At 38.8% G+C, this 27,801-nt stretch overlaps 4 protein-coding genes and 1 long non-coding RNA gene across 9 annotated transcripts in view; all 5 read right to left on the bottom strand.

Moving 5' to 3' along the window:
• smarcd2 (SWI/SNF related BAF chromatin remodeling complex subunit D2) overlaps positions 1–656 on the bottom strand; it is a 10,072-nt gene extending 9,416 nt beyond the window's left edge. The window contains 2 exon segments of the mRNA XM_020605072.1: positions 1–49; positions 624–656. The exon segment at positions 1–49 is cut by the window's left edge and continues 13 nt beyond it. Of these exon segments, the coding sequence (XP_020460728.1) occupies positions 1–49; positions 624–641 (67 nt within the window). The 5' untranslated portion in view covers positions 642–656.
• Positions 657–1,505: 849 nt separating this feature from the next.
• Positions 1,506–5,900, bottom strand: atxn7l3b (ataxin 7 like 3b). Of its 4 annotated transcripts, none has more exons than XM_020605075.1 (9): positions 5,707–5,900; positions 5,126–5,174; positions 4,882–5,005; positions 4,595–4,727; positions 4,169–4,340; positions 3,846–3,946; positions 3,701–3,723; positions 3,527–3,572; positions 1,506–2,399 (listed from the first exon to the last, which is right to left on the bottom strand). In XM_020605075.1, exons 3-9 carry the CDS (start codon positions 4,930–4,932, stop codon positions 2,320–2,322), a joined length of 606 nt encoding a protein of 201 aa, XP_020460731.1. In that variant the 5' UTR covers positions 4,933–5,005; positions 5,126–5,174; positions 5,707–5,900; the 3' UTR covers positions 1,506–2,319. The 4 variants fall into 4 exon arrangements, with proteins under 4 accessions (XP_020460731.1, XP_020460732.1, XP_020460733.1 ...); XM_020605076.1 differs by lacking the exon at positions 5,707–5,900 and adding an exon at positions 5,486–5,700; XM_020605077.1 differs by lacking the exon at positions 5,707–5,900 and adding an exon at positions 5,553–5,700.
• Positions 5,901–5,995: 95 nt separating this feature from the next.
• On the bottom strand, positions 5,996–11,042 carry LOC109962923 (nucleolar transcription factor 1-like). Of its 2 annotated transcripts, none has more exons than XM_020605073.1 (16): positions 10,750–11,042; positions 10,403–10,578; positions 9,665–9,742; positions 9,207–9,362; positions 9,051–9,115; positions 8,877–8,946; positions 8,625–8,674; positions 8,098–8,233; positions 7,938–7,979; positions 7,798–7,860; positions 7,648–7,709; positions 7,358–7,547; positions 7,213–7,260; positions 7,042–7,113; positions 6,659–6,730; positions 5,996–6,546 (listed from the first exon to the last, which is right to left on the bottom strand). In XM_020605073.1, the coding sequence occupies exons 1-16, from the start codon at positions 10,781–10,783 to the stop codon at positions 6,496–6,498; spliced, it is 1,365 nt and encodes a 454-aa protein (XP_020460729.1). In that variant the 5' UTR covers positions 10,784–11,042; the 3' UTR covers positions 5,996–6,495. The 2 variants fall into 2 exon arrangements, with proteins under 2 accessions (XP_020460729.1, XP_020460730.1); XM_020605074.1 differs by having other exon boundaries at positions 8,098–8,230.
• Positions 11,043–12,295: 1,253 nt separating this feature from the next.
• On the bottom strand, positions 12,296–18,690 carry slc4a1b (solute carrier family 4 member 1b (Diego blood group)). The gene is made up of 16 exons (XM_020605277.1): positions 18,463–18,690; positions 17,781–17,916; positions 16,792–16,864; positions 16,258–16,300; positions 15,925–16,109; positions 15,600–15,804; positions 15,249–15,452; positions 15,015–15,163; positions 14,601–14,795; positions 14,261–14,509; positions 14,046–14,135; positions 13,754–13,920; positions 13,425–13,666; positions 13,150–13,319; positions 12,485–12,658; positions 12,296–12,376 (listed from the first exon to the last, which is right to left on the bottom strand). The coding sequence occupies exons 1-16, from the start codon at positions 18,617–18,619 to the stop codon at positions 12,296–12,298; spliced, it is 2,520 nt and encodes an 839-aa protein (XP_020460933.1). The 5' UTR covers positions 18,620–18,690.
• Positions 18,691–22,490: 3,800 nt separating this feature from the next.
• LOC109962895 (uncharacterized) lies at positions 22,491–23,351 on the bottom strand. Its single transcript, XR_002275327.1, has 3 exons — positions 23,269–23,351; positions 22,681–22,721; positions 22,491–22,567 (listed from the first exon to the last, which is right to left on the bottom strand). It is a non-coding gene; the product is annotated as an uncharacterized LOC109962895 (long non-coding RNA).
• Positions 23,352–27,801: the final 4,450 nt, after the last annotated feature.

The following is a 27,801-nucleotide window of genomic DNA, read 5'->3' as shown; positions in this document are numbered from 1 at the left end:
CATTCTGATTCATCGGAGGACCCGTGAAGCTTCCTCTTGATGCCATCTTCTAGATCCACAAGTAGTAAAAAAAGTGACAAAAACGTCTACTAGATTTCGGCCCAAATACACGTACAAATGAACGCCAATGGTACAAGTCTTCACGTAGCTCGCTAGCTAACTAACCTTACTTCAGATGAGATCTGGTTCTGGTTTGACAGCAGCGCGCTGTCAACAAAAAGCTAGCTAATGTTAGCTCGCGCTTCCTACCGTTGCAAGTTCCGGGATTTACTTCCACCTACAACTGCTTGTTTTGTGGACACTATATTGTTTTTTCTTTCCCTTGTCCTGAAATTAAAACATCGCTTACTAGCTGCTATTTAGCTGTGGAGCTAATTAAAAACATGACAACGCCAGACTTACGACAAACTCAGTCACTAAAAGCAAAACCAAGTATTCTTGAAACTGCCTGCACACAATGCAAAATGCTGCCTTCAGGGACATCGGAAATTTCGAGGTTTTAGTTACTGTGGCCATAATAAGCGTTAGTCCACTAGTTGGAACAAATAAAAAAAAAAAAAAGTGGTTTGGGCCCATGTGTACACCGTTCTCCATGCTCATCCGTTGTGCATGCATCTTGTCACCTCTAAATTCCCATTCATAACAACGTCGACAATGGCATCCTCATTATCTGACCAGTAACCAACCAGTTTGGGATGCTGGAATCACAATCTTTAGCCCGAAAGCACGGACACTAATTCTACCAAGATTGTCTAACAAAAGAAGACTATTAACAATTGCGGCGAGTCTGTATCTATATTATCACCAACATCAATACAAGTTCTGTTTGGGCGGAGGAGTGAAGGTAGGTCAAGGGTCATCAGGCGTACACCCTCTCACCTGGTGATTTAGCCCAAGTAAAAGTGAGCCAGCTTCGGGGTGCTGTACCGAAGAAACCTGAGCTGAGCCGAAAGTTAGCTGGATAAGCCACTAATCTCGCTTCGTGGTAGAAGTTAAATGTACAAACATATCTCACATTCTTCGCATAATAGGGTACTGGAAGTATCATATGATTGATACTGAATGCATCATTTTTCTGCAAGTCAATTTGCAGAGCACTGATGTGATGACAACCTACATACAACAGCACCAAACGTAATACTTAACTTTCAGACATTTTTGCTTAACCACTTTGCCAAGAAACAGAACAGTAACAAAACCCAGAAGTAGGACTTTAGGAAGAGCACATACATGCAGCATAACAGGTCCCCTCTGGCAATTTTAACTTCTAGAAACTCAGTACTTTACTTGAAGAAGCTCAATCTGTGTGAATTTGTTCTGTTCTAATGATAAGATCTAATCACACTTTACCAGTGCAACATGTATAAACAAAACCCAAGCAGGTCTTGACATCATTACTTGACCCACAGCGCCCCCTGCTGGCCATTTGGTCTTTACTTGTAAATACAGGTTGCAGTTGTACAGCCATCAAAACCATGAGTTCAGATTGATACAGGACTACAGGACAGGTAACAAATCATTTATTATGCTAAACAGATTAAACAAACTGAGCCATGATAGCAGCAATTCAACTACTGGAATATTTACACTATCACATCACACCAAAGGATATATGTAATCCTTTACAATGTAAACACATGATACAAAGACATATTTGAATGCTAGAAAACGAGCCGATCTACCCACCAAAAATGAAATGAAAAGAAACCTGCTTTCTGCAGCAAATACTTGCTTGTGCAGTTACTGAACATCTTTAGAACAAGTTTCCACAGGTGAACGACAGAGTTGCTTCTCTCTCGCACGCTGCAGAAAAGCATGAATGAGAAAATAAAAGACAAACCATTAGTAATGATTGTCTTTGACATTATTTTTCAAAGAATGAGATTTTAAAAGGTGAGGCACTAGATGTACACCTAATGCCTGATTATTTGTGTGAAACGACGCACTGTATGTGCACACTGTCATTCTTCACACAGCTGCCTCTGCTTTGCCACTGAATGAATTACACCACAATCTACTTCTGAGCAGTGACATCATACATGGTGATATTCATTATTTTGGACTCCAGCAAAAAAATAAAAATCAAACTGAACAAAAAGAAAAAAAGTGTTGGTACAATGATTTTGTGGGGAAAAAAAAACAAAACCTTTCAAGTATACAGTGGGAGGTCTAGACTGCTTCTGCAGAGCAGCAAACACCAAACATCAATGTCCATTATTTCACAACAAAAAGAACCAAAGGTGAAGTGTTACTGGTTTTTCTCATGTGTGTGCATTTTGTGTTTATGTGCACAGACATAATGGTAAGAGAATGTGTGTGTTATTGAGGGAATGCCTCATCTTTCATCAGCATGCGCGGGCTCTCCTGGTTGTCCATACGACGTCGAGGACCCATCATGCCTTTGGAAATAAACAGAGGCTGCATGTCACTCACTCATTCTCATTACATGCTGGTTTATACTAGTTTTACTTCATTTAATTGTTATCTGGTATTTCAGTTTTATATTATAGACTGTTACTAAGCAGGCTTTGAGTACGGCCAACACAGACAGTATTGCAGTCCGTTTTTGAATGTTTGGCCAATATACTGAACACAGCTGAAATTTTTTAAATAAATAACTGAAAAGAAAAACAAAAGGAGTACAAAATCTTTGGAGAGCATGCACACAAAAATTACTGACAGGAATCAATCAAGACCTGATCTAGGTATGAAATTAATAAATAGAAAATGGCTTGGGTTTTACTTTTTGATTCTAAAGTCAAATAAGTAAAGAGAGATTTGGTGTGGTAGGAATTCTCCTTAGTTATGAAAAACAAACCTAACGGTGACAAATTTAATTCAAATGTATTTTAAGCAACAAGATAGCAACTCCATTTAATCCACAGCCACTGTGAATTCTGCATTCTGATTGGTTGAAAACTGGTCTTATCCTTTAATCCTCAGTCATTTTCTATTTTAACAATATTTTCAGCAGTCCCCATACAGACACTAAAACTATCAATGAACTGCTTCTACTCTCAGTTAATGTCTGTCAGACCTGGATTAGCTCATTTGTCTGTGCCATACTGTTAATATAACAAATGACTATTACAGTCACTGAACATACAACACGTCAGGTATTGTCGTGTACGCTGCAGTGTTTGTCTGCAAAGTGGGACCAAAGGGCTGAGCACAGCCTTAAAATAGTTTGAACTTGGAGATCAGGTAACCTGTCAGTCAAAATTCCTATGGTTATTTATAACAGAGGTGCTGTTACTAAATAACGTCTTGAATATTTTACTGCATCATCTAAATGCTGTAACATTTCTTGTGTATTTAGTGTCATGGGAAAAATTAATACAAGTATGAACTTAACAACAATCAGGGTAATTATTTGGCATCAAATGTTAGGATGCTAAGTATTTTCTACAAATACTGTAATATGTTTTAACATGTATGGTTTACTTACAACTCAACATTGATGAGATGACACAGTACACAAACTGCAGGCAAGCCATCAAATAGAAGTCTATACATCTCTACTTACTGCTCTTATGTTTGAATGATTTGGATCTCCTGGGCGAGTTTGGATTCTGATGGGGAAAAAGAAAATATATTTTATTTGAGCTGACCAATCAGGAATAATGAGTAATATCTAAATTAATTAATGTTGGGGAAAGATTTTTATATTGTTAGCTTTTTTACAAAGAAAACAATGTACCTTGTCAGATTTCCTTTTCTTGGCTGTAAAAGAGAGTCATTACATTTTAGACCCCAAAAAATATTTGAGTGAGTTCATATATGTCCAACTTCACTAGATGGTTATGACAGAAGTCAAAATTCTTTATCAGTAAAGAGTACATTACCTTTCTTTTCTGCCCCATAAGACCAGTCATTATCATTGACGTCATCGTTATCCTCTTGGTCACTCTCTGACTTGTTGTTGGCGTTGCTACCAGTGACTATTCTGTAAAAGAGGCAAGACATGACACACAGAATGACTCAGCATTACTCTAAACGATAATACATTCTGACCTTCATTTTCACTCATTTTCCATCTAGTGTACATCAGTGCACATACAGTTGTAATCCAATATACTGAAACTATTCTGAGATTACACTAGTTTTCACTGGAACAATTAAGCAGAGATCTCTCTGGGTGAGACCTTTGGCTGGTTTACTCTCATACCTGCGGTTGGCGATGCGGCTGCTGTTGCGTCCCATGCCCAGGCATTTCTCCAGGTGTGGGGCAAAACGTGAGGCTGCAATGCTCCTGCTGCAGTTGGGACATACACACTCTTTGTTTTTCCACTGGTTGTACACCTGGCCAAACACGTCCAGTCCCGGCTGGTCCACAATTTCTAGTCAGTGAAAATCAATTATTCAATAAATGTTTCACCTTTTTATTACTTAATGCCATGAAATTACCATGGAACTCAAAACATACAAACCTAACTATAGTTTAGACAGCTTTCATTGGCTGCTATGCCTTGCACTAATATGACAACAACATACACATTCCTCTCAACTTTTCACTACCCCGTGTTAACAGAGTGTTAGTAGTTTAAATAGTCCACCTTTATTTCACTAGAGGGGAGAATGGCTTTGGGCTCACCGAAGTCCCTCATGCTTTCTTGGTCCGTGTCATCCAGGAAAAAATAGCCCTGTTTGACGGCCCGGTGGACCTCGAAGCAAAGACCCAGGCATGCATCCTCCACCAGGTCAGACAGGATGTCCTGAGCTAGGCCCTGGCAGGGAAAGGTCAGGAAAGAAAGACAAATCAGGTTATACGAGGATGTATTGGTGTATGTTACCACACTCTGTTCTGCAATGTGTCTGCAGATGTAGTATGTAACAAGGTTGCTTGAAGCATTATTATGCTGAAGCCTCTCTCTACTGTACCTCCAGCTTGCTGTTGTCCAGGCTGGACATTGAAACCTCCTCCATTTTCATTTGCCAGAACTACCAGATGAGCCGACACTGCTGTGGTCATGCTTTAGCTCAGCAAGCATTGGCCAGAACAGGGCTGCAGCAGGAGGGAAACACACACTTAGCATCAGGGTGGCATTAACATCCTATTTAGACAATGACAGTAAATCAGTGTATGGTCAACATGTGACATCTTTAATGTGATGCAGCTGCTTACAACTTCACAGTTGAACACTGCCAGGGGAGTTACTTCCCACATTTACAACCTACGAATAACACAAAACAGAAGAACACAGGGTTGGTGTTGTTGCATCATAACGCCCCAACAAACAGAGACGATGCTAGACATTAAGTTAGTGTAATTTTCCAACACTACTCTGCTGGTCGGAGCATTACTGACTAATGAAAGTAGCTTAGCCAAAACCTTGCTGAAGAAAACAAAGAGCGAGGCTATGAATAGGCTGGAGGAACTGAAAATACCAAAGACGCAGCACCAGGTCAACAGCACCTACGGCTACAAATGAAACGTGTAAAATGTATCAGACTAGGCTGTGTGGAGAGAAACAATTTAACACACTGGTTGGTGCCTGAACGGTTTTACTGTTGAAGAAATAGTTTGATCACAGCGAGGGCAGTCCACGAACCCCAACACTGCTGCTGCTGCACTGCGGCTGTACCCCTCTCGACTCCCCATACAAACTATAAATGAGGAAAAACGACGCTTCTGTCCCAATGTAAAAACTATCTAAAGGGAACATCACAGTCACAGCCACGCAAATTTTCTAACTGTCTATTTACCTATTTCGGCAGGCATCCATCTTTACATCAGAGATCAGACAGTAGCAATCGATCGCTACACGACATGTGATGCTTCCTCTGCTGCGCTGCCGGGTCTTTTGATCTCACTCGGCACCAAATTAGTGGACTTATCCTCCAGGATGGCGTGTGAGTGCATGCCAACCCGTGAAATTTAAGGTTAAAATTACCCTTTGTCTGACTAAGTGGTAGTCATTACAACCCATCCCATTTTTAACCCTGGAGGTCTGGTTTGTGACCAGTTATATGAACTTGACTCCATCATGCAATCCAATATTCACCTTTATACAGCACTTTTATTATTAAAACACCTCTTCTTTGTGGGATTTACAAAAAACAAAATGAGCAAGGGTTTGTAAAAACAACAACAAAAAAAAAAGCTTGAAGTGACTTTTTCCCCATTCAATAAAAACAGAAACAAGTTGGTACCTCATTTTGACACCAACGACCTTGTGGTAATCTTAATACATCAATTTGGGAACATGCATGTTAGCACAATGGATCCCATCTTCAAGATAAGGCCACAGAATTTGGTAATAAAACAGATCTGCCCTCCATTCTCCCAAATAAAATTACAAATACAATCATATTACCAAAAACCAAATGTCACCAACTAGGAAACCTGGGTACTTTGTAATCCATTCTTGGTTGTAGGATACTTCATTTCAACCTTCCACCCAATATGGCTGCCATACACTGTCATCATCTCACATCCAGAATCCAGTCTGAGAATGAAGTGTGTGACACTGTTGCTGTCCATCTCATCAGAATCTAATATACTTCAAATGTTGCGTCACCCTCTTCTCCTTCTTCCTCCTCATCCTGTGGATCAAAAGCTGATATTTATAACACCTGAATGCAGTTTCAAGTAAAAATAAGAAGACAGCTTCAACATTTAATATATAAGTGAACAAATATGTCATGGTTTTCTAACCTCATCGTAATCCATATTGTACTGCTCTTCATCACTGCTGCTGACCTCAGTGACTTCTGAATCTTCTGAATCCTGTGTGACATACAATAAATGTGGACTTAAAATAGGGTTTTTGACCCTCAGTGAAGCATTTAGAATATTTTTTATTTTATGATTTATACTTTCCTTTATCCATTTGGACAGAACTTACTTGTACTATCAACTGATAAATTAAATAACATAATAAGCAAAAATAAAAGCAGATAACTTCAGATAAAGTGCATTTACTTTAAGTTTGACAGCCTGTAATATCAGTGTGTGTTACACTGGTCACATCATGTCTGTGTGGTTGAGATACTGTAAGTGTGTTACTTCATATGTGCTGTAACACCACTTCCACTTACTGATGGTCTGTATTGGCACAGCTCTTCTTTGTCATAACCTTTCAGGTTTTTATCACAGAGGTACTGACATTTCTGCAGAGATAAGATCTTCATGAATTTAAGAAAACAATCATAGAAAGTATTAAAGAATTAATAAAGAAATTTAAATAGGCACTTAAATTGTGTGCTTACAGTGGGGTTAGATTTCCGATACGCCTGCTGCTCCTTTGCCGATAATGTCTGAACAGTGTAAAAGGTAAAGCCTTCTAATCTTCCATTTTAAAGTTGAAAAAACTGTCTAAATTTAAAAAAAATATTACAAGAGAATCCTTTATACCTTAAACCATTTCTGCAGTTCCATCGAGTATTCTCTGAATTTTTCATGTAATTTCTCTTTGTAGAATTCCTTCTCCTTTAAGGGGAGGTCCTTCCACATTTTGTTGATCTTGCCGAAGCGCTCCTTTGAATTTGGGATTTCCTTCTTTAAAAGTTCCATCTGATTTTGGCAGAAAATGACATTACTACATCTGTGGGTGAAGAAAATTTCTGTTACGTTTGTAAAAAGTAACCACTTTATTTGCTGTACATTTCAATTACTCTTGAAGATAGATGTTTGAAGTTGCTCACCGAGATGGCATCTTGGGCTCGCCAGGATATTTCTTTTTGAGCTTCATGTTTCTATGAATGCCCTACACATTAAGGACGCAAATTATATTTATAAGAGGGGAAATGTGTAACTGCCAGGTGTGCACAGGAACCATGAAATGTTTTCCTCACCCTTTTGGGTCTTTTGATGCCAGTCTCATTTAGGATCTGCACCTGCTTCTCCTTATCAAAGGTCTGAGGAACACAAGTGCATATGTCACAAAGTCTGACAGTTGCAGCACTGCGCTGATGCTGTCATCTTCTTAACTTACATCTAGATATTCATTCAGCTTGATGTTGTACTCTCTCTTCAACTGAAAGAAATGAACAAAGTATTGCATTCAGATTGAATTGACTTTTACTGTAACACAACATTCAGTGTCTTGTGGTACAGCAGCTGATGAACTAGTTTGTGTGTGTGTGTGTTCATACCTCTCTGCAGCGGATATTGTACTCGTGCTTCTGTTCCTCAGTCAATTCTCGCCAACATTGGCCCCACACTCTCACATTGCTTGAATCACCTGCCATCGATGGCAGCTGCTCTTTGCAGAATAGATTATAGCCACTGCTAAAGATGCATAACACATGCACACGCACACATACAATGTTGTCTTAATTCCTCATGGGGACTCTACATTGGCTTACATTTACTTCCTGGAGACTAACCCTAACCTTAAACCAAGCTTTCAGCCTACATTTCAATAACTTACATGATGGGGACCTGCATCGGTTCCACACCATGTACTGTGCCATCAACAGTATGGGGTGATGGCACAGTACAAGAATAATTACTCAAACACAAATTTCAACAAAACAAAAATTTTCTATGGGAAATTAAAACAAGAAACAGGTGCAAGCAGCTGATATATGAACACACAACAAAGCAAAACAGGAGACTTTTAAAGTTAATTTCCAATAATTGTTGCTCTAGAGTGTGTGTGTGTGTGTGTGTAACTTACAAAGGAGGTTTTGGAGGCAGGCCTTTTTCAATTTTAGTATGCTGTTCACCCTGCGGAAACAAGATGCGTCACACACACAAAGATTTAGAACACTGCCAGCAGTGCCAGTAGTACCGCCATCAAATATGTGCCCAACCAGTGAATATAAATTGTATTAAATCAAATGACTATTACACTAATTGGTAAAGGGGAGGAGCACAGCTAGTCATACAAAAAGTTCACTGCACTTCATGACTCAGACTAGCAGCTTACATCTGCAGTGTCTGCAGGGACATTCTTCCTCTTCCTCTTGGATTTGCTCTTAGTAGATATATGATGTTGTCTGAAAGACAAAAAATTTCATTGACACCGTATTTACGAGGGCAACTTCAGGGCCAAATCATACGTGTCTGCACTGTGTTTATTCACATGAATACCAGCCTCTACCTGAATTCCAGCTTAATTCTCTTGTATTCTTGAGTTGCAAGATGGTATTCCTCCACATATTGAGCCTGTGATTTATGGAAAAAAAGTCAGTACTTCAACATGCCTAACAAAATAAGATGAAGCCCTGTTTTAGCGGTGGCCTCTCGGTGATTGTACCTTCTCTTCATCTGGGAGCACCTTGTACTTGTTTCCCATTAAAGCCACCAACTTCTGTTCGTTCAGTTCTGGATGCTGTTCACGAAACATGGTCCAGTTCTTTTCACAAAAAATGCCACTAGGAGGAGTGGGTTTCTTTGGGACCTCTGGATTGAGCTGCAGAAAAAAAAAACTGCTTATTATAAATTTAAAGAATAAAACATGGTAATACTGGACAGCTGTAGTGCAGGTCAGTGCTCCATGGAGAGCATGTATAACCAACAAAGCAACAGACTTCACAATTCACTATGCAACTGACCAGCAACAAAAATGTGAGAGCACTGTTTCAAGACTGATGTGTCATTATTGTTTTGCACAGGTTTTGTATTTGTAGACACAGTGACCTACAAGATATTTCAAATATACTCTAACCGTGTACTGGGCAGTTCTGTATTTATCTAAAAATTGAGAGTGCTTACCTTACTGTTCCAGACTGGATTTAAAAGGACTTCTTCAGCCACAGAAACAAGCTCTGTGAGGGTCCGAGTCTTGTGCATCTGAGCAATAACAACAAGGATATTAAACTAACAAAATTTCTAAAACATCTTCTGTGAATATTTCTGAAATGGCAGTTTGTTGTATTTCTTTACCACTGCGAGAAACCTTTCAAATTATTTGTTTTATTAACTTAAAAAAACATTAGTTAATGGTTTAAATAAGGAACATTAGCAGTTTAGTTTAGTTTTGTGTTTGGACACTATCAAGAGGTGTTAATTCAATTACATGTTTTTGCACTGAGGTCATAAATAGTGGTGATTTTGTGTTGAACTCCATTATGCATTATATTGGGAGTTGTTTCTAATATTCTGGCACCCTTATATATGTAAAGAGGGAGGTCAAACCCCTCTCAACAGAATATAGCCTGGTACAACAATAACTATAACCATTATAGCAGAGCTGTTATACTGATTTGCAGCATCAAATTATTATAACCCCCTTTAGCTGAGGCTACAGTCCTAAAAGTATCATACTCCTAACACCCCATCCTCAGGTCACAACAAGCAGAAAAAGCACGTTTATTCATGAATTCTTATTTAAAATGCAATAAGACTTAAGCACAAATCTGAACTCAAGTACCAATATGTAGAATACTACACTAATAACAAGTGTTAAATTTCTCCCGTGATGCCGGAAACTTGTGCTAAACTGTGACTCACCGTCTGTAAAATCTGTGTCCACTTGTCTCGACATGCTTCAGGAGAGAAAGGGGGGAAAGCCACCTTCTCCCAGTCTACACGTTTCAGCGACCTGTAATAAGGGATCATTGTGAACCGTTTAGGGATGCTGCTTTTGATATGGGCAAAAAGCTTCTGGAGGTTCTCCTTGGTCCACCCTGTAATCAAAACACATGGACAGCATAGACCGTCATTTATTAGTCTACTCAATAACTGAAAATCGTCATGCAAAGGAAATTCCAGCTCGGCTTTAGTCACATGTGTAATTAAAGTTACAGTGGACGTTTAAAACTGTGTGTACGTTATCAGGATTATTGTATTATACCCACCAGATACTTCAGTAGTAATTTCAGTTTCACTCATTTTTCCAATGCCTTAGCTGGACGTAAACAAGCACTCCACTCCACGTGATTCCAGGAGAGTGAACAACATTAGCTAGTTGGCTAACCAACGTATAAACTATGACTTAATGATATTTAAACAAATAATATATTTGTTAAGATGCCGCTGCTACCGCTACGTTCACTCACAGAGCAAAAACATCACAATTAGACAAACAAATCATATGTTATTCGACCGATAGTGTCCCTCCGTGTTTAGTGGACAGGACCTCGTCGAGAGAGCAACCAATAAGAAAAGATACCAAACAGCCAATGAGCAGCAGCAGCTTCTTCTTCGTTCTCTTCCTCTTCTTCGTTCTCTTCCTCTTCTTCTTTCTGTTTATTGGCGGAGCGCAAGAGTCTCAGTCTAGTTGCAATGCCCCATCTACTGAGCTGGAGGCTGTAAAAATCATTGCACTAATCCATCTGAATGCTGATAAATGACAATATATACGTATATGAAGCAAGAATCTTTGAGGTTACAAAGTCTCATAACTAATAAATAAAATATGGAAAAAATTAAAGAAAAACAAAAAGGTTTATTTCAGGTTAACTACTTTTCTGTATCTGTGATCATGCGCATGTGAAAGGCCAGTCTGGCATCAAGCCCTTTTAAATTTTTTAGTCCTTTCATGCTAGCTTTTCATTCATCTATTCATTGTCTTTACTGATTTGATTTGAGACCACCCAAAGTTATTTCTGGTGCCTCTGCCATATTGTTCATTCAATAACAGGTGTCAAAGTGAAAATTAAGCAATGGATAAATAGAATCTGTAGATCACTGAATTGCCCCTGCTTTCCTATTCCTACCAAACCACACTTAATAACAATTATGTGATGCATTTTTGGGGAGGTAGTTTTATTATTTAGAGAGAGCTCACAAGAAGACAGCAGCACAACAGACAATATAGATCTCAACAACCCACAAAAAAAATTCAACATTTTCGCTCACACTGTACTGCCATACAGTGATGTTGTTCTTTAGCTCTCTTTACAACATTACATTCAATATACAATTGCTTAAAAAACATGTAATTTTTGGCTTTTTATATTATAATATTTTCCATTCAGCATTCAGTCGGTCCATTTATGGAGAACTGGCATCATTTAATATAGTGTAGAAATATCTCTTCTAAATTCTTTAAAAAGCATTTGTGTTTCCTTCTTTTTGTAAAAACATGTCAGTTATAGGCCCGTTTTAGTTGTTTCAAAGGCACAAGCCATTAGGAACAAGACAATATAATGCAACTAAATTACCAGAGTGACTGAATTTTTGACTTAGGAAGTTTTTGTACAAAATATTAATGTTATTCATAGTGACACTATAATGATAGAATCTCTATCAGATTTTTTTTTTTTTTTGAAAAAAGCCAGATTTATTAAAAAGTATAAATGTTACAAACAAGAAAAATACAAGTTAAATAATAAGAGGCATGTATAAAATAAATATCTTTTTGTTAAAATAAGTACTTGCTGGCAGAACATATGGAAGAAGCTACAATGGCATTTGAGATTCACAGTATACATCCTGCCCCGGCTCCTCCTCAAATGTCACTTTAGCGTCATCAGCATCCAACTAAAACACAACAGGCAGAAAAGTAAGGACAGAGTTAGTGCACACACATACTTCACACTCCCTCTTTTCAGGCTCAGTCCATTATTGACATTACAAGAGACCACTTACACATTTCATTTCTAGTTGGGTGAAGACACGTCCGGTCATAACTATGCGCAGAGGTATGGTGAGGATGATAATGAATGGAAGTGCGAGAGATATTGGACTGGACTTCACAATCCAGAGAAGTGCAAGGCACACTATCTGGATGGCCGTGAACAAGTGCATTCGTCTTGTGCTCACCTGTGTCCGAGATTTACAAACACAAGTTAAACATAACTGCACATATAGTTGTTGGGAATGCTATGGTTGGTGAGCCACTGTGTTCCAGACTGAAGTATCTCAAATATTAGATGGATTTTCATGAAAATGAATAAAGACGCTCATCATCCCTAGAGGATGAATCCTATTGGCTTTGTTGACCCCACCCATGCTTTTTTTTTACAACATGAGGTTAATATTTTCAGTCTTAATAAGTGTCCTGTGACTTTTTATCCATAAAACTTTGGTTTGTGCTCTGAACTAAGATGGCAAACATTATAACTGGCCAGCATTAGCATGCCACTGTTATGGTGAGCAGGTTAGCATGCCAGTATTAGCATGTAACCCGAAACACAAAAGTGGCTAAATACAGCCCAACAGAGCTGCTAGCATGGCTGCAGACTAATGAAATTTAGAGGCTATTACAGTGGTGAACACATGAGTTTATGGATAAATTTATTCTGTGCATTTACTCTGGTAGCATAGGGTTCATCAGGATGATACTTCTTAGGGATGAACAGAAGCAGTATACGTTCCCACAGCTGGATGCCATTTAGTGATGTGACTCCCATGTAGAGGAAGATCCCAAACAAGGCTGACATAGGAATCAGCTTTAAGACTGGCTCCATCAGAATTGACAAACCTTGATACAACAGGCATTCAGATAAAAAAACAGAATAAGTAAAGTGCAGTAGTATGCTGACAGTAGACACACTAGTAGAAATCCAGATTTGTAGACAGCACCTACCAACCAGCAATGCTACCAGAAAACCACTAACTCTCTGCTCCACTACTTTCTGGATCACAGGTTTTGGTCCTTTACTCATGATGGTGAGGGCATTAGCATGGCTGACAGACCGCACGGTGGTAGCACTGAGCCATGGCACACCAAAAAATGCACTGAGACCTCCCATGCAGACTAAAACCAGCAAGTCAAAGTGGAACCCAGAGCCCTTGACCATCTTCCTCTCAGGTTTACTCACAATCAGACTGTTGACAAAGACAACATTTGAATCAAATTGTGGTACAAGTTTTGTCATCAGTTAGTGATTTTGCTGTTGAAATACAACGACTCACGTTGTGATCTGAGACTCCAAAAAGATGAGAATGAAGACAAGTATGGCCGGAATACAGCATGCAAACATCACCCACACAGGAAACGTCTTGTGCTCTCCAAAGGGGTTGATAAGCCAGCCTCTTCTGGCTGGGTTGGACACTGTCAAACCTTTTGGAACCATGAGTTTCTGGAAAAAAAAAAGAACCTCACTAGATTTCAATAAAACCTGCCCACAAGAATCAAATAGGTATAGTGTATCAATTATGCATTCAGCTGAGAAAAATGGCTTGAAAACTGGAGAGCTAGGCCAACCTGAGTGTAGGTATCCTCAATGCTGTAGTCGACAACAACCATGAGAAGAATGGCAATAGGCACACCAAAGTCACCAATCAAACGCCTGACCTGGTAAGGACAGAAGTTAAAAAAATAATCAATGATTACAGAGCTTTATACTTAATTTAGAAGTTGATAAGCACAGTCACAGAAATAATTTCATTTCAGAATAACTACAATGACAGTCAAGTCACCTTTCCAGGAAGAAAAGTCCCATTCTTGAACTGGCGCAGGAAGAATGCAATAAGGAAACAGCCAAACATGAGGCACATGGAGAGCAGGGCTGTGTTGGGGTAAGGTGACTTAATAGTGTTAATAACAACAGTCAAGTTGCCAGTAGCATTGTCATAGACAACCATCTCTTCCACTTGTGGGTGCCAGGGATTTTCTAGAGTTGCATTCAGTTGATCATAATTCAGAATGAGGGGATGTGACTTGAAAATCTAAAAAGAGTTCAGGAAGGTGTGTAGATGAAGAACAATTATGATCTGGCTATCTGAAAAACAATGTGTGAAATGGATGAAAACAGTTTACCTTCACTAGCTTGGCAAAGGTTTCATAGATGAAAATGAGGGAAATGAGGATGGAGAAGATTTCCTGGGTGAAGCGGGAGATGTAACGCACCAGGAAGCTGCCCTCAAAGGCTACTATGATCACCACAATGATGACCAGCCACACTCCAACCCACACTCTACCAACAATATACTCAATGTCCTGGGCCTTGCAGAACTGAATGAAGGAAAATGGGCATGAGCTGAACTCTGATCATGACTGCTGTTATATTTGGTATATGCATGACAGTCAGCAAATTCTAAAAAAAATAATGTATTATGGTATTCAAAAATTTACTACACATCAAAGTGCTGTCACAAAACTTCACTTCAGTGGGATCATATGGATCAGCAGAGACTGTAAATAAGGCTTTGCAATGACAGTGTTATAACTTACAGCAAAGAAGGCCTCCTCAAACACTAACAGTGGACCAGAGAAACCAATGATCAGCAGGGGCTGAGCAGCAACAAAGCAGAAAATGATCCCCTGGATGCAGGTGGAGATCAGAAGCTCTGGAACACCCATCATGTTTTCCACTTTATCAGCTAAAGTGGCAAAGATGATGGCAAAGTGTTATTATAGGATCTATTGCATATGACAGAAAGATCTAATGCAAATATATGAACATACCCAGCAGTCCTCCAAAGGTGATGGCAGGAGACAGGGCAGCAAAGTAGATGAAGATGACAGCAGCAAGGGCCTGGGGGTTTAGAGCATCTGTGATGTCACTCTTGTAGTATGGGTAACGTCTCTTTATGTCTCGAACCATCCCACCAAATGGTCGACCAGTACGGGACAGGGGGTCTTCAGGTGGTGGGCCAGAAGCAAAGGAAACTGGGAGAAAACAATGTAATGTGAATACTAAAAATTGATAATAGAAAACTGCTGTGATTTGTGTATGTGTGCTTAATATATAAAATCCAAAGGTATCTATGGCTGATGTTATAGTTATGCATGTGTACTGACAGGACACATCCCTACAAGGTTTGGAGTCCTGGCAGAATGTGAGATCAGATGGCTGACATCTGTCCTGCAGAAGTTTTTTCTGAAAGCTGATGATGGAGCTGAGCACAGCTTCGTTTTGGATCTCAGTAGGTGGGACAACAATACAACAGTCCATGAAGTCAGCCACAGCGTGCATCAGTTCTTGGGCAGTCTTTGCCTGCAACGCACTCTGATTGAACACCTGGGATGGAGAGAGTATAGATGTAAATTCATATGCTCAATCATTTTAGAAACTAGTACATTAATGTAAATATATAGTGTTCTGGGCTTACACATCTGTAGAAAGTGTTGGTTAACTCACTCTATCAGCCATTAGGGCTGCCATAGCATGGCCAGTTTCATGGTAGTTCATATCAGTTTTGCTGGGGCCAACCAGAACAAAGATGAAGCACACAGGCACCGGGGCCTCCAAGGGTGAGTCAAGCACCACAGCTTCCTTCAGATGCACAAATACAACTGCAGGCCTCTCCAGAAAGTCTAAGGCTCCTGGTCCAAAGAGAAATGGAAATATTATATTTAAAAATACACTAACACACAAATATATACGCAATTTCAAATGTGCATGCAAACACTCAGAAACAGATATGTACGCAAACTCCAGATCCTAAATATAATGATACAAACAATGACTCACCTACTAGCACCATGGAGGCGTCAGCATGGTCAGATTCAGCTCTCTGCAGTAACACACAATGAACAAAACTACTGAGCAAACCTCAGACTTTCATCACCTAATTACTATGACTACATTTTAGAAAAATGTAATTTTAATGCCGAGCTACCTTTGATGACCTGTGCAACTTTAAAACAACAGCAGATAGGTTTAGATTGTATGTTTAAATTCATAATTAAATCTGTGAAGCTTTATTTTTGTATTATATTTCCAGGAGAAACTTTATATTCAAATTCTTACTAATGCATAATGTTTGCAAAATGTGTTAACTGCAAAAATATCAAAACTACATGTCCAGAATTTTATAAAAAGGTTTTTTTTAAAGGTCAGTTAATTCAGAAATCAGAAAAACTAATCTAAATGTATGTATAAAACATCTACACCATTTTATTCTGTAAATGACTTTCTAAATGCCAGAAAACACGTTCATTGCCATTGTCTAACCACTATCACAATATCAGATCATGTTATGAACAATAGTACATTCATACTTACACCATCTTTGACTGAAAACTTCTGCAGGTCCTTCCCATCAGTCAGTGCTTGTCTCTCTGGGTCATCTGATTGACTGGACAGAGAAAACTATGCATCACTGACTGAGATGACAGACAAGCAAACTATTTCGTTGTCCCCTGTACATGAGAAAGGAGTGTGCGAGTAAAGTCACCTGGGTGAGCAAACAATCAACAAAACAGGCAATTACATAATAGACCAGGGGCTGTTTCATCTTTAACTGAATGACATGAAGCCTGTTTCCAATATTTTTGAAGCCTTGCTTCAAGAGGAATAAAAAGAGATTTTTATTTGCCGTGTCAACTTTGCAAGAGATGACCATCTTAAGAAAGCTGTAGTGAAAGTGAGAGAAAGAGACAAATAAAGGGCAGAAGACAAGAAAGCAGGCAAGTAGCTACCACTGAGGGCATTGAGGTCACACACGAGCTAATATTTATGTTTATTCACAGGACCTGAAAAAAGGTGTTTAAGGAATATTTGCACATTTTTTGAAATACTTTTATTTGCTTTCCTACCATGTGTTAAATGTAAAAACTGATACCCCTCTCATATCTGTACAGTAAATGTAAACCTACAGCTAGCAGCCATGTTAGCTTATCTTTATATAAATGCTAGAAATAAGGAGCAACTGAATATCTTAACATTTTCTGGTGACAACGTTTTAAAATACAGTGATGGTACATATTCTTTATGGATACTTTAGATTCCCTGATCTTTATAAGTACAAGGTAACTACAGTACACACTGGTCGCCAAAGCCTCAAGCAGACAGGCAGAGTGGCTTCGTGGTCAGAGACAGTGTTTCATAATTACAGGTTAGATCCCCACAATAGCTATGTGCTCTGTTCAACTTTCTCTGCACAAGATACATGTTCCCTTCTTACTTACAGCTTTGGATAACAGCATCAGCTAAATGCATAAATGTAGGTCTTAAATGTTTGAGTCACCATTGGGTGATGTCTCTGAGGGTACCTGCGGTTTTGGAGCAGAGAGTTCAACACTCCCTCTTGATCTCCAGGCCTGATTTCCTTCTTGTTAACCATCTCCTTGACAATCTTTTCAGCAATGGTGGCCCAGGTCCTCTCTTCACAGTCAAAAATTGTCACACCTTGACAAATGAACATGTGATTGAACAGGTGATTGAGAGGATAATGTGGACAGCAGTGTGATTGTGGTTTGAGGGGAGGTTCAGACAAAATGAGAGATAGGAAGAAGTGCTGAAAGTGTCAGAACTTGTAACATTTCGGGGTTCACTTTTGGCACCCCCATGGTGAAACTGACATACAGGACTTGGGAAATAGCAAATAGTAAAAGTACTCATTATGGAGAATGACAAATTTTTGAAAGATACATATTATATTGATGCATCACTTTAATGTTTCAGTTTAAAGTTTAGCTACTTAGATAGAATTAATTATTATAATGTCTCAATGCATTTGCTGATTATATTTTGTAATAATGTAATAATCAGAATCTGCACAATAACTAAAGATGCCAGATAGAGTAAATGTATTGTAGAGTAAAAGGTATAATGTAGCATAAAATGGAATTACTCAAGTAAATACAAGTAATTGAAAAACTACTTAAGTACATTTTAAAAAACAAAGAAACTGTTTTGATTTTACATTTATTTAATTTTTATTTCCTGACTGACCTGTGTTCATGGCGCATCTGAGCTGGATGAGGCTCTTGAAGGTGAGGAGAGAGATGTGTGAGGACGCCCACACCCCAGCCTGAGGGTCAAAGCTTTCCGCATAGCCAGCCCATCGACCCATCTCCTGCCAGTAATTCTGCTGCTTCTCATCCTTCATTAGCTCCTTCAGCTCCACGAACCTCTAGAGGTACGAAGAGACACAGAGATAAAGACCAGCTAACATGGACATGGCCCACAAGTACAACCATGCTTGTGTGGGACATAGTGAAAGTTTGGACAGGACAGGTGGATGAATTAAAGATACACCCCCCCCACAAGTACAACTTGTGGTGAAAAACTGTGGTTTCACTACTTCACTGCTTTTCTGCCTCAGTGGTGTGTCACTATGAGTGGTGCAAATATCAAATCGTTCAATACTGTGTCTCATTTTGAGTTAAACTTTAAATTCAGATAGATTTTATATTAAGTCAATGTTAGATTTTTTTAGGCTAAAGGATATTTCACATGATTTGACTGAAATCAGCATTCACATGCATGTGCACTAAAATGGTTGATAGCTGTAAATATTCCTCCTGTTCCACCAATGATAGGCTACAGTCTTTTTTGTGAACAGGTTTTTTTTGTTCCTTCACTGCAGCTCAACAAAGAATCAGACATATTGCTAGTTCTAGTACAGATGTTGCATTATGAAAAAGATGGGCTGGAAGGATTGTACAGACAACCCAAAAGCATAATGTCTCCAGTCACGGCTATCATTGGCGCAGAGGCATAAAAAATACTTCAGTAAAATGAAGCACTTTCCTAAACACACAGTGTTTTACAGTAAAACCAAACAAGGAAGATGGAGGTTAAAAAGAAACAATAATGTACCACAGCGAGGACCATTAATAGCTAAAATAAGCAAAATAAAAATTATTTTAAAATGTAATGAATAAAAACAATAAGCCACAACAGGGTTAAAATGGAAAGTTAAAAAGCCTGATCAAAACAGAACAGCCTTGTTCATTAATTTGTAGAAAGTGAATAAAAAGATGGCTGATGGCCAGAAATTCTTGTATTATGCTGCTGTGTATATTCACATTTGCTTTTTATTATTATTTTATTATCTTAGGTATTTAGTTTAATCCTTTGCCAAGAGTGACTTGCAGCGAGCACAGTACCAGAGAAATAAAGCTACAAAATTGATCCTTCTATTTGTACATCGCGTAAGGATTTCCTACATGTCCCAGAATAGCTGAGCATTAGATATGTCCTTTAGCGTGGCTCATAGTCCCTCAGAAGGACATCCTTTCTACAGAGCAGGATGAGATAAAAGTCACATTCATGCTTCAGCACCTCATAAAAACACAGATGATTTTTTGGGTGTTGTTTTGCACTGCAGAGACCTGGAGTGTTTCTATTGTGTTCTTGGCAACACCAATGTGGTTAGGGATCATGCTAATGTGGAAAGGTGATGTCCAGGTGTGTCTCTAAGGTAAACATGGTTGTTATCCTGTCTCATCAACCAGCAGGCCCCAGGCTCTGGGCCAGTGCTAGTTTCCAGTGTGGACATGACTGATGGTGTGCCCTGGACATGTTTGGACTGTCAATACATGTCATGTGTCCAGAGTTGTGATACAGTGTGTATGTGTGTCCCTTACCTGAGACTCTGCACTGGGGTTGGTGCCGGTGCTGACATTCCAGGCAGCTGGGACAGACACAGTGGACCCGGTTACAACATAGTCTGTTTTTCAACACTAAGACCAATAACAATTCCAATAACACAGTAAATAATTTTAACTAAGAATACGTTCCCCATTTTATCTTTGAACTGACTTCCATAAACACTTTAGCAATCCAGAAATTACTCCAGTAGTTTCATTTAACATTTTCCAGTAAAGACATAAATTGTATGGTAAACATAGATTCAGGTTGTAATTGGCAGATGACTTTAGTCTCATATAAGACATTGTATCTCCAGAGTTTCCATTTTATATCAGATTGGGCTGGAGCACTGAAGTTGTCTGTGACAACAGAATGATTTATTTCCAAAACACAGCTGAACAAAGGATGGAAGAGTTGGATTAGACACACTGGAAGCTGTTTACAACCTATACTTGTATGTGTGTGTGAGCATAATTTACACAGTCTTGCTATATATACACAATCGATGTATATACAAACGGGTGACAAATGAAAGAAAAACTCAACATATAGTGTCTTAGTAAGGTGTGTGGCCACCACATGCCACCATAGCAGGGTCACTGCACCTTGGCACTGATGCTACAGGTCTCTGAACACAATAGGAGGTAGGAAAAGTATTCTTCCAAAGGATCATCCCTCATTTGGTGTTTTGATGATGGTGCTGGAAAGCGCTAAGACATCATAGGTGTTAAATTGGCTTTTGATCTAGTGACTGTGAAGGCCATAGCATATGATTTAAAACATTTTCAGACTCATCAAAGCATTCAATGGCTTCCTCATGTCTTATGAATTCTGGAAGAAGCCACTCCCATCAGGATACACCAGGCGAGAGGCAGGTCACACCATGGACAGGTCGCCAGTCTATCACAGGGCTGACACTTAGAGAGAGACACACACACACACTCACTCCTGTCCTTGGATTCTGCGAGGAAGCTGAAATACCTGGAGAAAACCTATGCAGACCAGGGAGAACATGCAAACTCCACACAGAAAGGCACCTTGTTGCTGCGAGGTGACAGCACTAACCACTGTTCCACCATGTCGCCCTAGAAATGCTTCATCATAGAATAAAGGTGATCACTCAGAACAGCTTTATATAGATTTCCAGTGATTCTTCCCACTAAGTGGACCCAAAACATGCCAAGCATCTGTTATGTTTCTCCATTTACTCAGGATTTTCCTGTAATTTGTCACCTGCCCGGAGCCACGTGCGCCCATGTGTCTGTAAGTATATATTTGCAGATTTAAGTGAAGGGTTATAAAAGGTATATAAATAGAATTAAAATATATATATATATATGCATGTAAAATTGTGTATCAATCTGGCGCACATACTCATTTTAAGAAAAATGCATATTTACTGTGTAAATGTTTCAAAAAATAAAACTTTCAAAACTTCATTTGTTTTATTAGTTGTTGTTATGCATTTATAATGATTAGGAAAACATGTCTGCACTTACATCATTTCATTGGCAGATTTTCTTTTTTCCATTTTGCACAGGTTTTGTGTGATTCTAACTCACTGAAACACAACTCAGCCATTATTTTCACTCTCTTGCATCATTAAATCTCAGCAAGACATTTAAACACTAATGTTCTATATTCAGTCATGCTGGACATGCTCTATCATCCTCTCAGGCAGGCATAAAACCTGCAATCTTCAATGCATTCTGGGTCTTACTTTAATATAAACTTTGCAAGGTTTTGTAGTTCAGGCCTCATGTGGGTAAAACTTAGAAAATCTAGTATTAAGGAATGAAATTCATCTTACTGCAGTACTGACCATAAGACAACAATAACAGTGTGCAGTTCCCCCGAAGTGCCTTGCACCCATATTTTTCATGCTACAAAGTTACAGCTTTACTTGCATTATTGCACAAATACCATTCATAAGTGTAGCGGAAAAGGTGACACTTACCTCCCGCATGCAGTTGCCAAAAGCCAACAGCAGTGACAAGTGACTGACCCCGGAATAGCAAAAGAGCGTGACTTTACAAACACCAACTCTTTCAAGCTGCATTTCTCTGTGTATGTGTGGGTTCATGCTGGCTGAAAGGGGAGGGACTAATACATACATGCACACTCACACAGACATGGACCCACACATTCTAATGCTCTCTGAAACACACATCCAACAGAGCAATGACTTCTGATCTCACCCGTAATATTGACAGCAACTACAGGGGCTTGCTTTGTGGAGAAAACACAGTCACACTGTGTCATTATCCACCTGCATCTTATCATATTTAATGTCTGTGTTTGGACGACAACAAAGGCTTGGATTACAGCGCCTTCCTGCTCACCTTCAGCACCATCAGGGTAGAGAGTGAAACTTTGGTTGGAGTCGGCTTTTGTCGTCTCTTGTTCTTCTTCCTTTGTGATGGTCAGCATCTCGTAATTGTCCATTGCCTGAAACTGAGGCCTGAAACATGACAAGAAAGAGGTAACTAGTTCTTAAATGTAACATTAGTCACTTGTGGCACAGCGTATGACAGGGATAAAAAAACAAAAACAAGCAGAGTTAAGGTGACTTACCCTCTGCCAGGGATGTAAATGGAGGCCTCTTCATTCTTGCTCTGTTAAATAAAAAAATTAAATAAACAGATAGAACCACTATTATTTTTCATACAGTAGTAACATTTCATTCCATTTCCTTTTATTAAAGGGATATCCCAGCAATTTAGTATTCTGCTCTTATAAAGTTGTGGCATTCACAAAATGCAGAAGTAACAAAAAAAAAAAAAAAGAAACAACTGAGGCTGGGTTTAAGTTTTTACTGTGGATGAACCTCCAGAAATGCGAGATTTCTCTTTGTCCATAATGCAACTTTCTTTTTTTAAGTAGATTCAAGTATGAAATGCTCATCTGGGTAATAAACTCTACTAGGTGTTGGAATGCTACAAAAAAGAACTTGCATAGACCTACTTCAGGTATACAAATCCTGTATACTAATGTGATTTCTTTTTTTTTTAATGAGAGAAATATGTTTGTATGTACATGAATAAATGAAGAAAAATGAATACATAAAAGCAACAAAAGTAAATTTAAACCTAAAAATGATCTCTGTCTGCATGTGGACTTAATCCAATGTTTGTTCCTGTGTGCGTGTATGATTTCACCTACTGTGTCGGGCACCTGGTCAGAATCCATTTTATCCAAAATCCTTCACTGTATCTCCGGTTGATACTGTAAGTCAGCAGTAACGTTAATTGCCTGTAACACATAGCGGCATGCCATTCAGTCAACAAAAGGTGTCACAGATGACAATGATTCACTGTGGCTTTCCTCAGCTCTCCAGTCACAGTGACTCAGACTGTCTAGGACAACTTTAACACACCATGTTCTATGTGTTATTGCAGTAACTATCACGCCGTGTGTTTCCTCTGTTAGAGATTTTATCCGAGATACACACATAGTGTATACACACACTGACACGTGTTGCTGCACACCTGCATACATATACATAAGACCATAAGCATTCTTACATGTGTCTTTCAGAAGCAGTGGTCAGTTACAGTTTCAGGGGCAAGTTTCAGTACCTCATACCTTGAAGCTAATTTTAACTATTCAAATGTCATTTAACTGAAGCAAAAAAAAAAAAAAAATTACAATATTTCCTTCTTAATTGTAGTTAAATAGAAATATAAAGTGGTATACAATAAAAACAATCAAGAAAAGAACAAGTGCCTCAGATTTGTAGTTGGTATCTTATTTTTATGAGAAATATCTCATTCATTATATTTGGTAAAGTAACATTTAATTTACCACAGTACTATATGAATTAAAGGGCAAAATGAGTCATATTTACTTGCCCATATGAAGTGCACAATTCAACAAATGCAGCAGTTTCATTGTTTTATGAGTAAAATGTTTGGTCCACATGTATTTAAACTGTATAATCTATTAAGAGAGGACATCAGCGCAGCTCATCAGCTCTGATGCATCATTATTTCTATAAGTAGAGTTTGTTTTATTTTGTTCACTTGGCGATGGCACCGATTCATTTTAATGTGTTTTGAATAGCTCATGTGATATGAGACGATCAGTTACAGTAACCTGTCAGTCATAATAACAGTGGAAGTACAACTCCTGGTGCCGTAGCTTCTCCAGAGAAGTTAATAAATCACCCATGAAGATATTTTCCAAACGACACTGTCACAGTTTAATGTGTGCACAAAGTTAAGACGCTATGAAGCACAACAGTAGAAACTTTCCACCCTTGTCAAAACTCATTATGACCCTCTGATTACCACTCGGTATGTTCAGGAGTCATGTAATGAGCTGTTAACTTGTTAACTGACCTCAGAACAGTGTTTAAAGGCACCAACACCCACCTTCCTCTGCTCGGACAGGACAAAGGTAAAAGCTGTCCAAGGGCACAGGGATGCTGGTTCACACAAGGGGCTAGCCTACTGAATATGAGCCCACCCTGCTCCCTAACCCCTCCACCCGTACCACACCCAGCCAGGGGCCACAGGTAGATGGTCACAGAAATGTGGATATAAAAGTTACAGTTAAAAAGGGCCACAGTGAGGCTGTGAAGAGGTACACAAAATATGAACTGAACTGGACAGCAGAGGGTTCACAGTATCTGTATCATTATTGATGAAAGTATTATACAAGGTTGCTTCTTAATTCACATAATTTCATCTTTAGAGCAAAACTTCACACTTTAGAACTGACAAAGTGTTTTGCTTTCAGTCTAGTGGTTGATTAAAGTACTGTCAAACAATAAAGGCTGTTTTTTTTTTAGAAGCATGCCGCAGACACACACTCTCAGTAAGATTCAATCTTCTCCAAAATTTGATAGGCGTTTTAGTTTGACATGCATGTTATTACACAGTGGAGTAACAACAAATGAAATTAATGCTGCTAACTAGATAAAATAAAATAATTCAACGATTCCAGTGGAAGAGATTTAACACTGAGATTTAAGCCAGAGGCGCTATAGTTGACATTGTTGTGGTTACCCTGTGTGCCTGGTGCTGATGTGACAAATTGCCGTGTTATTCTAAGAGTGTACTGGCAGGATGACAGCAGGAGTGGCTACGTGTAGTGAATGTGTGCCAATGTGTCAACTGTCAATTGCACTAGATCGTACATCAGATTATGCCTCACTTGAATAATTAACATTTTACAGTGATAAACAGTACATTTACAAATAATTTCTCTTTATATGGAAATATATATATCTACTTTGTCCAGTTCTTTTATACTGCTTTTAATTTCAAAAGGCCAATAAGGATAGTATGGATAATAAAAGTGTTTTACATGTATAAGTGTTGACATGTACACTCACAGGCCACTTTAGTGGGTACACCTGTACAGACATATTCGCTTCAATGCAACATTTCTACTTTAACATCTAAGTTTATGAAGCTCAGAATGGTTCAGTTTTTGGTGAAATTGTCATAAATGTATAAATGTAATTATGTTTATTATTAAGGTCATAGTTAATGTTGGTGTTGACTGAAACTGAAACATTCTGAGCTTCATAAATACAGATGGTAAGGTGGAAGTGTTGCATTAAAGCTCATACAATTATACAGTTGTACCTAATAAAGTGGCCAGTCAATGTATATGTGCAGTATAATTTTGTGCTACCTACACAGATCATTATCTTGGTTGTAACAGAAAACACAAGAGGACAGCTGGCCAAACCCTTAGTATGTGTGTTTGTGTTATTATTCAAAAGTCTGGCATCACACCGGAGTTCCTTTACTGCCAGAGGTAACAGGTTTTAGCAGCAGGCATCACAAAACTGTACAAAAATGTAGACAGCTGACCTAACAGAAGACAAGAAGAAGAAGAAAAAAAGGAGCTTACTACGTTAGGATCAGGCTGATAGTTGGTTACATGTAGGCAGGAAGGGATCGGGCATAAAACTCCAGACCTCAGCAGGCACACAGGACATCAGCAACATGCAGCCAGAGGGAATAGGCAGGAGGCAGCCAGACAACAATCTGGAAAAAAGCATCTGGAAAACTGACTTGTATACTTGCATATATACTGAGGAGGTGAAGAGTCGAGGAGCAGCAGCTTTGCCGGCAGGAGGCAGGTGGCAAGAGATGTCAGGTGATCAGTGGAGAGAAACCTACTGAGGGTGCCTAGTGGACAGGTGAGGCATGACTGGGTGCTGGATATCACACAGGTTTTATTCTCATTCTGTATACTAGCTTTATGCTCTATTGTTTTTTTAAGTCACCTGTAAACTTTATTCATTCATGTACTGTGTCAACTAATGACTGTAAGAGTCATAGGATAAGTATGGGTGTGTGTGTGTGTATTCTTGTACCTCTATTAATTAGAACTTACAGAAAACACATTCTGTACATTCAGACAACATGAGTTTTATTGTTTGAAAAGGTATTTACTATTTGATATTTCCTTTTGTTAGAGAACACAATATTTACCAGAGCTTGATGTGTCCTTATACATACAGTAGATGAACATTATTTTTCTATGAACATTAAAAAGCACTACTAGATGATGGTCAGCAGGGGGCAGCATTGTATCAGTCATGGCAGACTCATTATGTGTCTGTTTACTATAATAATGATCATGATTAGGCTGGTTTCTTTATTGTAAACATAAATTATGTTGTAAAAGGATAAAAAATATATGGTGCACATAACAATGCAGGCATTTAAAAAATGTCAATATAAACCCATTAGGTCATTTTACTGTATTAACTGGGGACTAGTTAGTCAGCTGACAAACTCTGGTGTCATCCAGATTGTTTTTTTTTTTTAGAGTCTATCCTGGAGACACATGTGACTTACACCAGCACTGAAGGTCATAATGCATTGTAGCATTGAGGCACAGAGACACTTGGCAGGTCACCCAGAATGCCTTGGGGAAAAGCACCTGGCCGGATCCCCCATAATGCCCCTCTGAGCAGGATGTATTTAGTTCAGGGTTGGTGGGGATTGTTCTGGTTGTTGGTACAGTTGCCTGTGTGTGTGTAAAAATCAAGGAGAAAAAGGCAACTTCTGTCTCTGGCTCCTATGCTACACTATATTTGAGACTTCATTAGTCAACAAAGAAAAGTGAAATTTCCTTATTTGGCAGAGCAGAAATTTCTATTAACAAAAACCTTTTCTCTAAATACCAACCAAATTACAAAGTAAAAGAACACCCTGTAAATGATCATAGAAATGAGCTTAAATGATATCATCAAGCCATCATTACTGTCGGTCAGTTTAATAAAGTGAATATACATTTCAAATTTTACCTTAACTGAATTATAAATTTGAAAGCTAAGTTGAGTCACAGACTCAGTTTGTTACCATAATTTTAATACATGCAGCCTATAAGTTGATATGTGGCTTCTACCATAAAGATGATCAAGCCTATAAACTCTCTAAAAGGTGAAAATAATGTGTTCAGTTCATGGATCTGTAGATTTACCGGGCCAGCTTTGACAACCATATGGTAAAACATAAACCAATATGTACCTCAGTGACTTCAGTGTCTGAGTTTAGCAGATTACTATTGTTTATGAGCAGGTATTTGCTTGCAATTGCTATCAACCATATATCTGTGCTGCTGAATACATAATGGGCTACACTGACAGTCAGCTGCCTGAGGCTCATTTTTACCCCAGTGTGTTAAACTGAACAGTGTCTGCCCAGAAGCTCATCAATACAAAGGCCT

Source organism: Monopterus albus, unplaced genomic scaffold, assembly GCF_001952655.1.
Source record: "Monopterus albus unplaced genomic scaffold, M_albus_1.0 scaffold69.1, whole genome shotgun sequence".
NCBI classification, from domain to species: domain Eukaryota; kingdom Metazoa; phylum Chordata; class Actinopteri; order Synbranchiformes; family Synbranchidae; genus Monopterus; species Monopterus albus.
Note: the sequence above shows the minus strand (reverse complement) of the source record. Positions and strands in the feature narration are given on the sequence as shown.

Coding starts and splice junctions, on each gene's coding strand:
- slc4a1b (XM_020605277.1), bottom strand. CDS start 18,619: ATGAAGGATGAGAAGCAGCAGAATTACTGGCAGGAGATGGGTCGATGG. Junction 15,164..15,248: donor CACCTTTGGAGGACTGCTGG/GTATGTTCATAT, acceptor TTGCCACTTTAG/CTGATAAAGTGGAAAACATG. Junction 14,796..15,014: donor TTGAGGAGGCCTTCTTTGCT/GTAAGTTATAAC, acceptor TCCTTCATTCAG/TTCTGCAAGGCCCAGGACAT.
- atxn7l3b (XM_020605075.1), bottom strand. CDS start 4,932: ATGAAAATGGAGGAGGTTTCAATGTCCAGCCTGGACAACAGCAAGCTG. Junction 4,341..4,594: donor AGAAAGCATGAGGGACTTCG/GTGAGCCCAAAG, acceptor TTCACTGACTAG/AAATTGTGGACCAGCCGGGA. Junction 3,724..3,845: donor TTATGGGGCAGAAAAGAAAG/GTAATGTACTCT, acceptor TCTCTTTTACAG/CCAAGAAAAGGAAATCTGAC.
- LOC109962923 (XM_020605073.1), bottom strand. CDS start 10,783: ATGAGTGAAACTGAAATTACTACTGAAGTATCTG. Junction 9,116..9,206: donor TGCTCCCAGATGAAGAGAAG/GTACAATCACCG, acceptor CATAAATCACAG/GCTCAATATGTGGAGGAATA. Junction 7,861..7,937: donor AGCTGAATGAATATCTAGAT/GTAAGTTAAGAA, acceptor TGTGTTCCTCAG/ACCTTTGATAAGGAGAAGCA.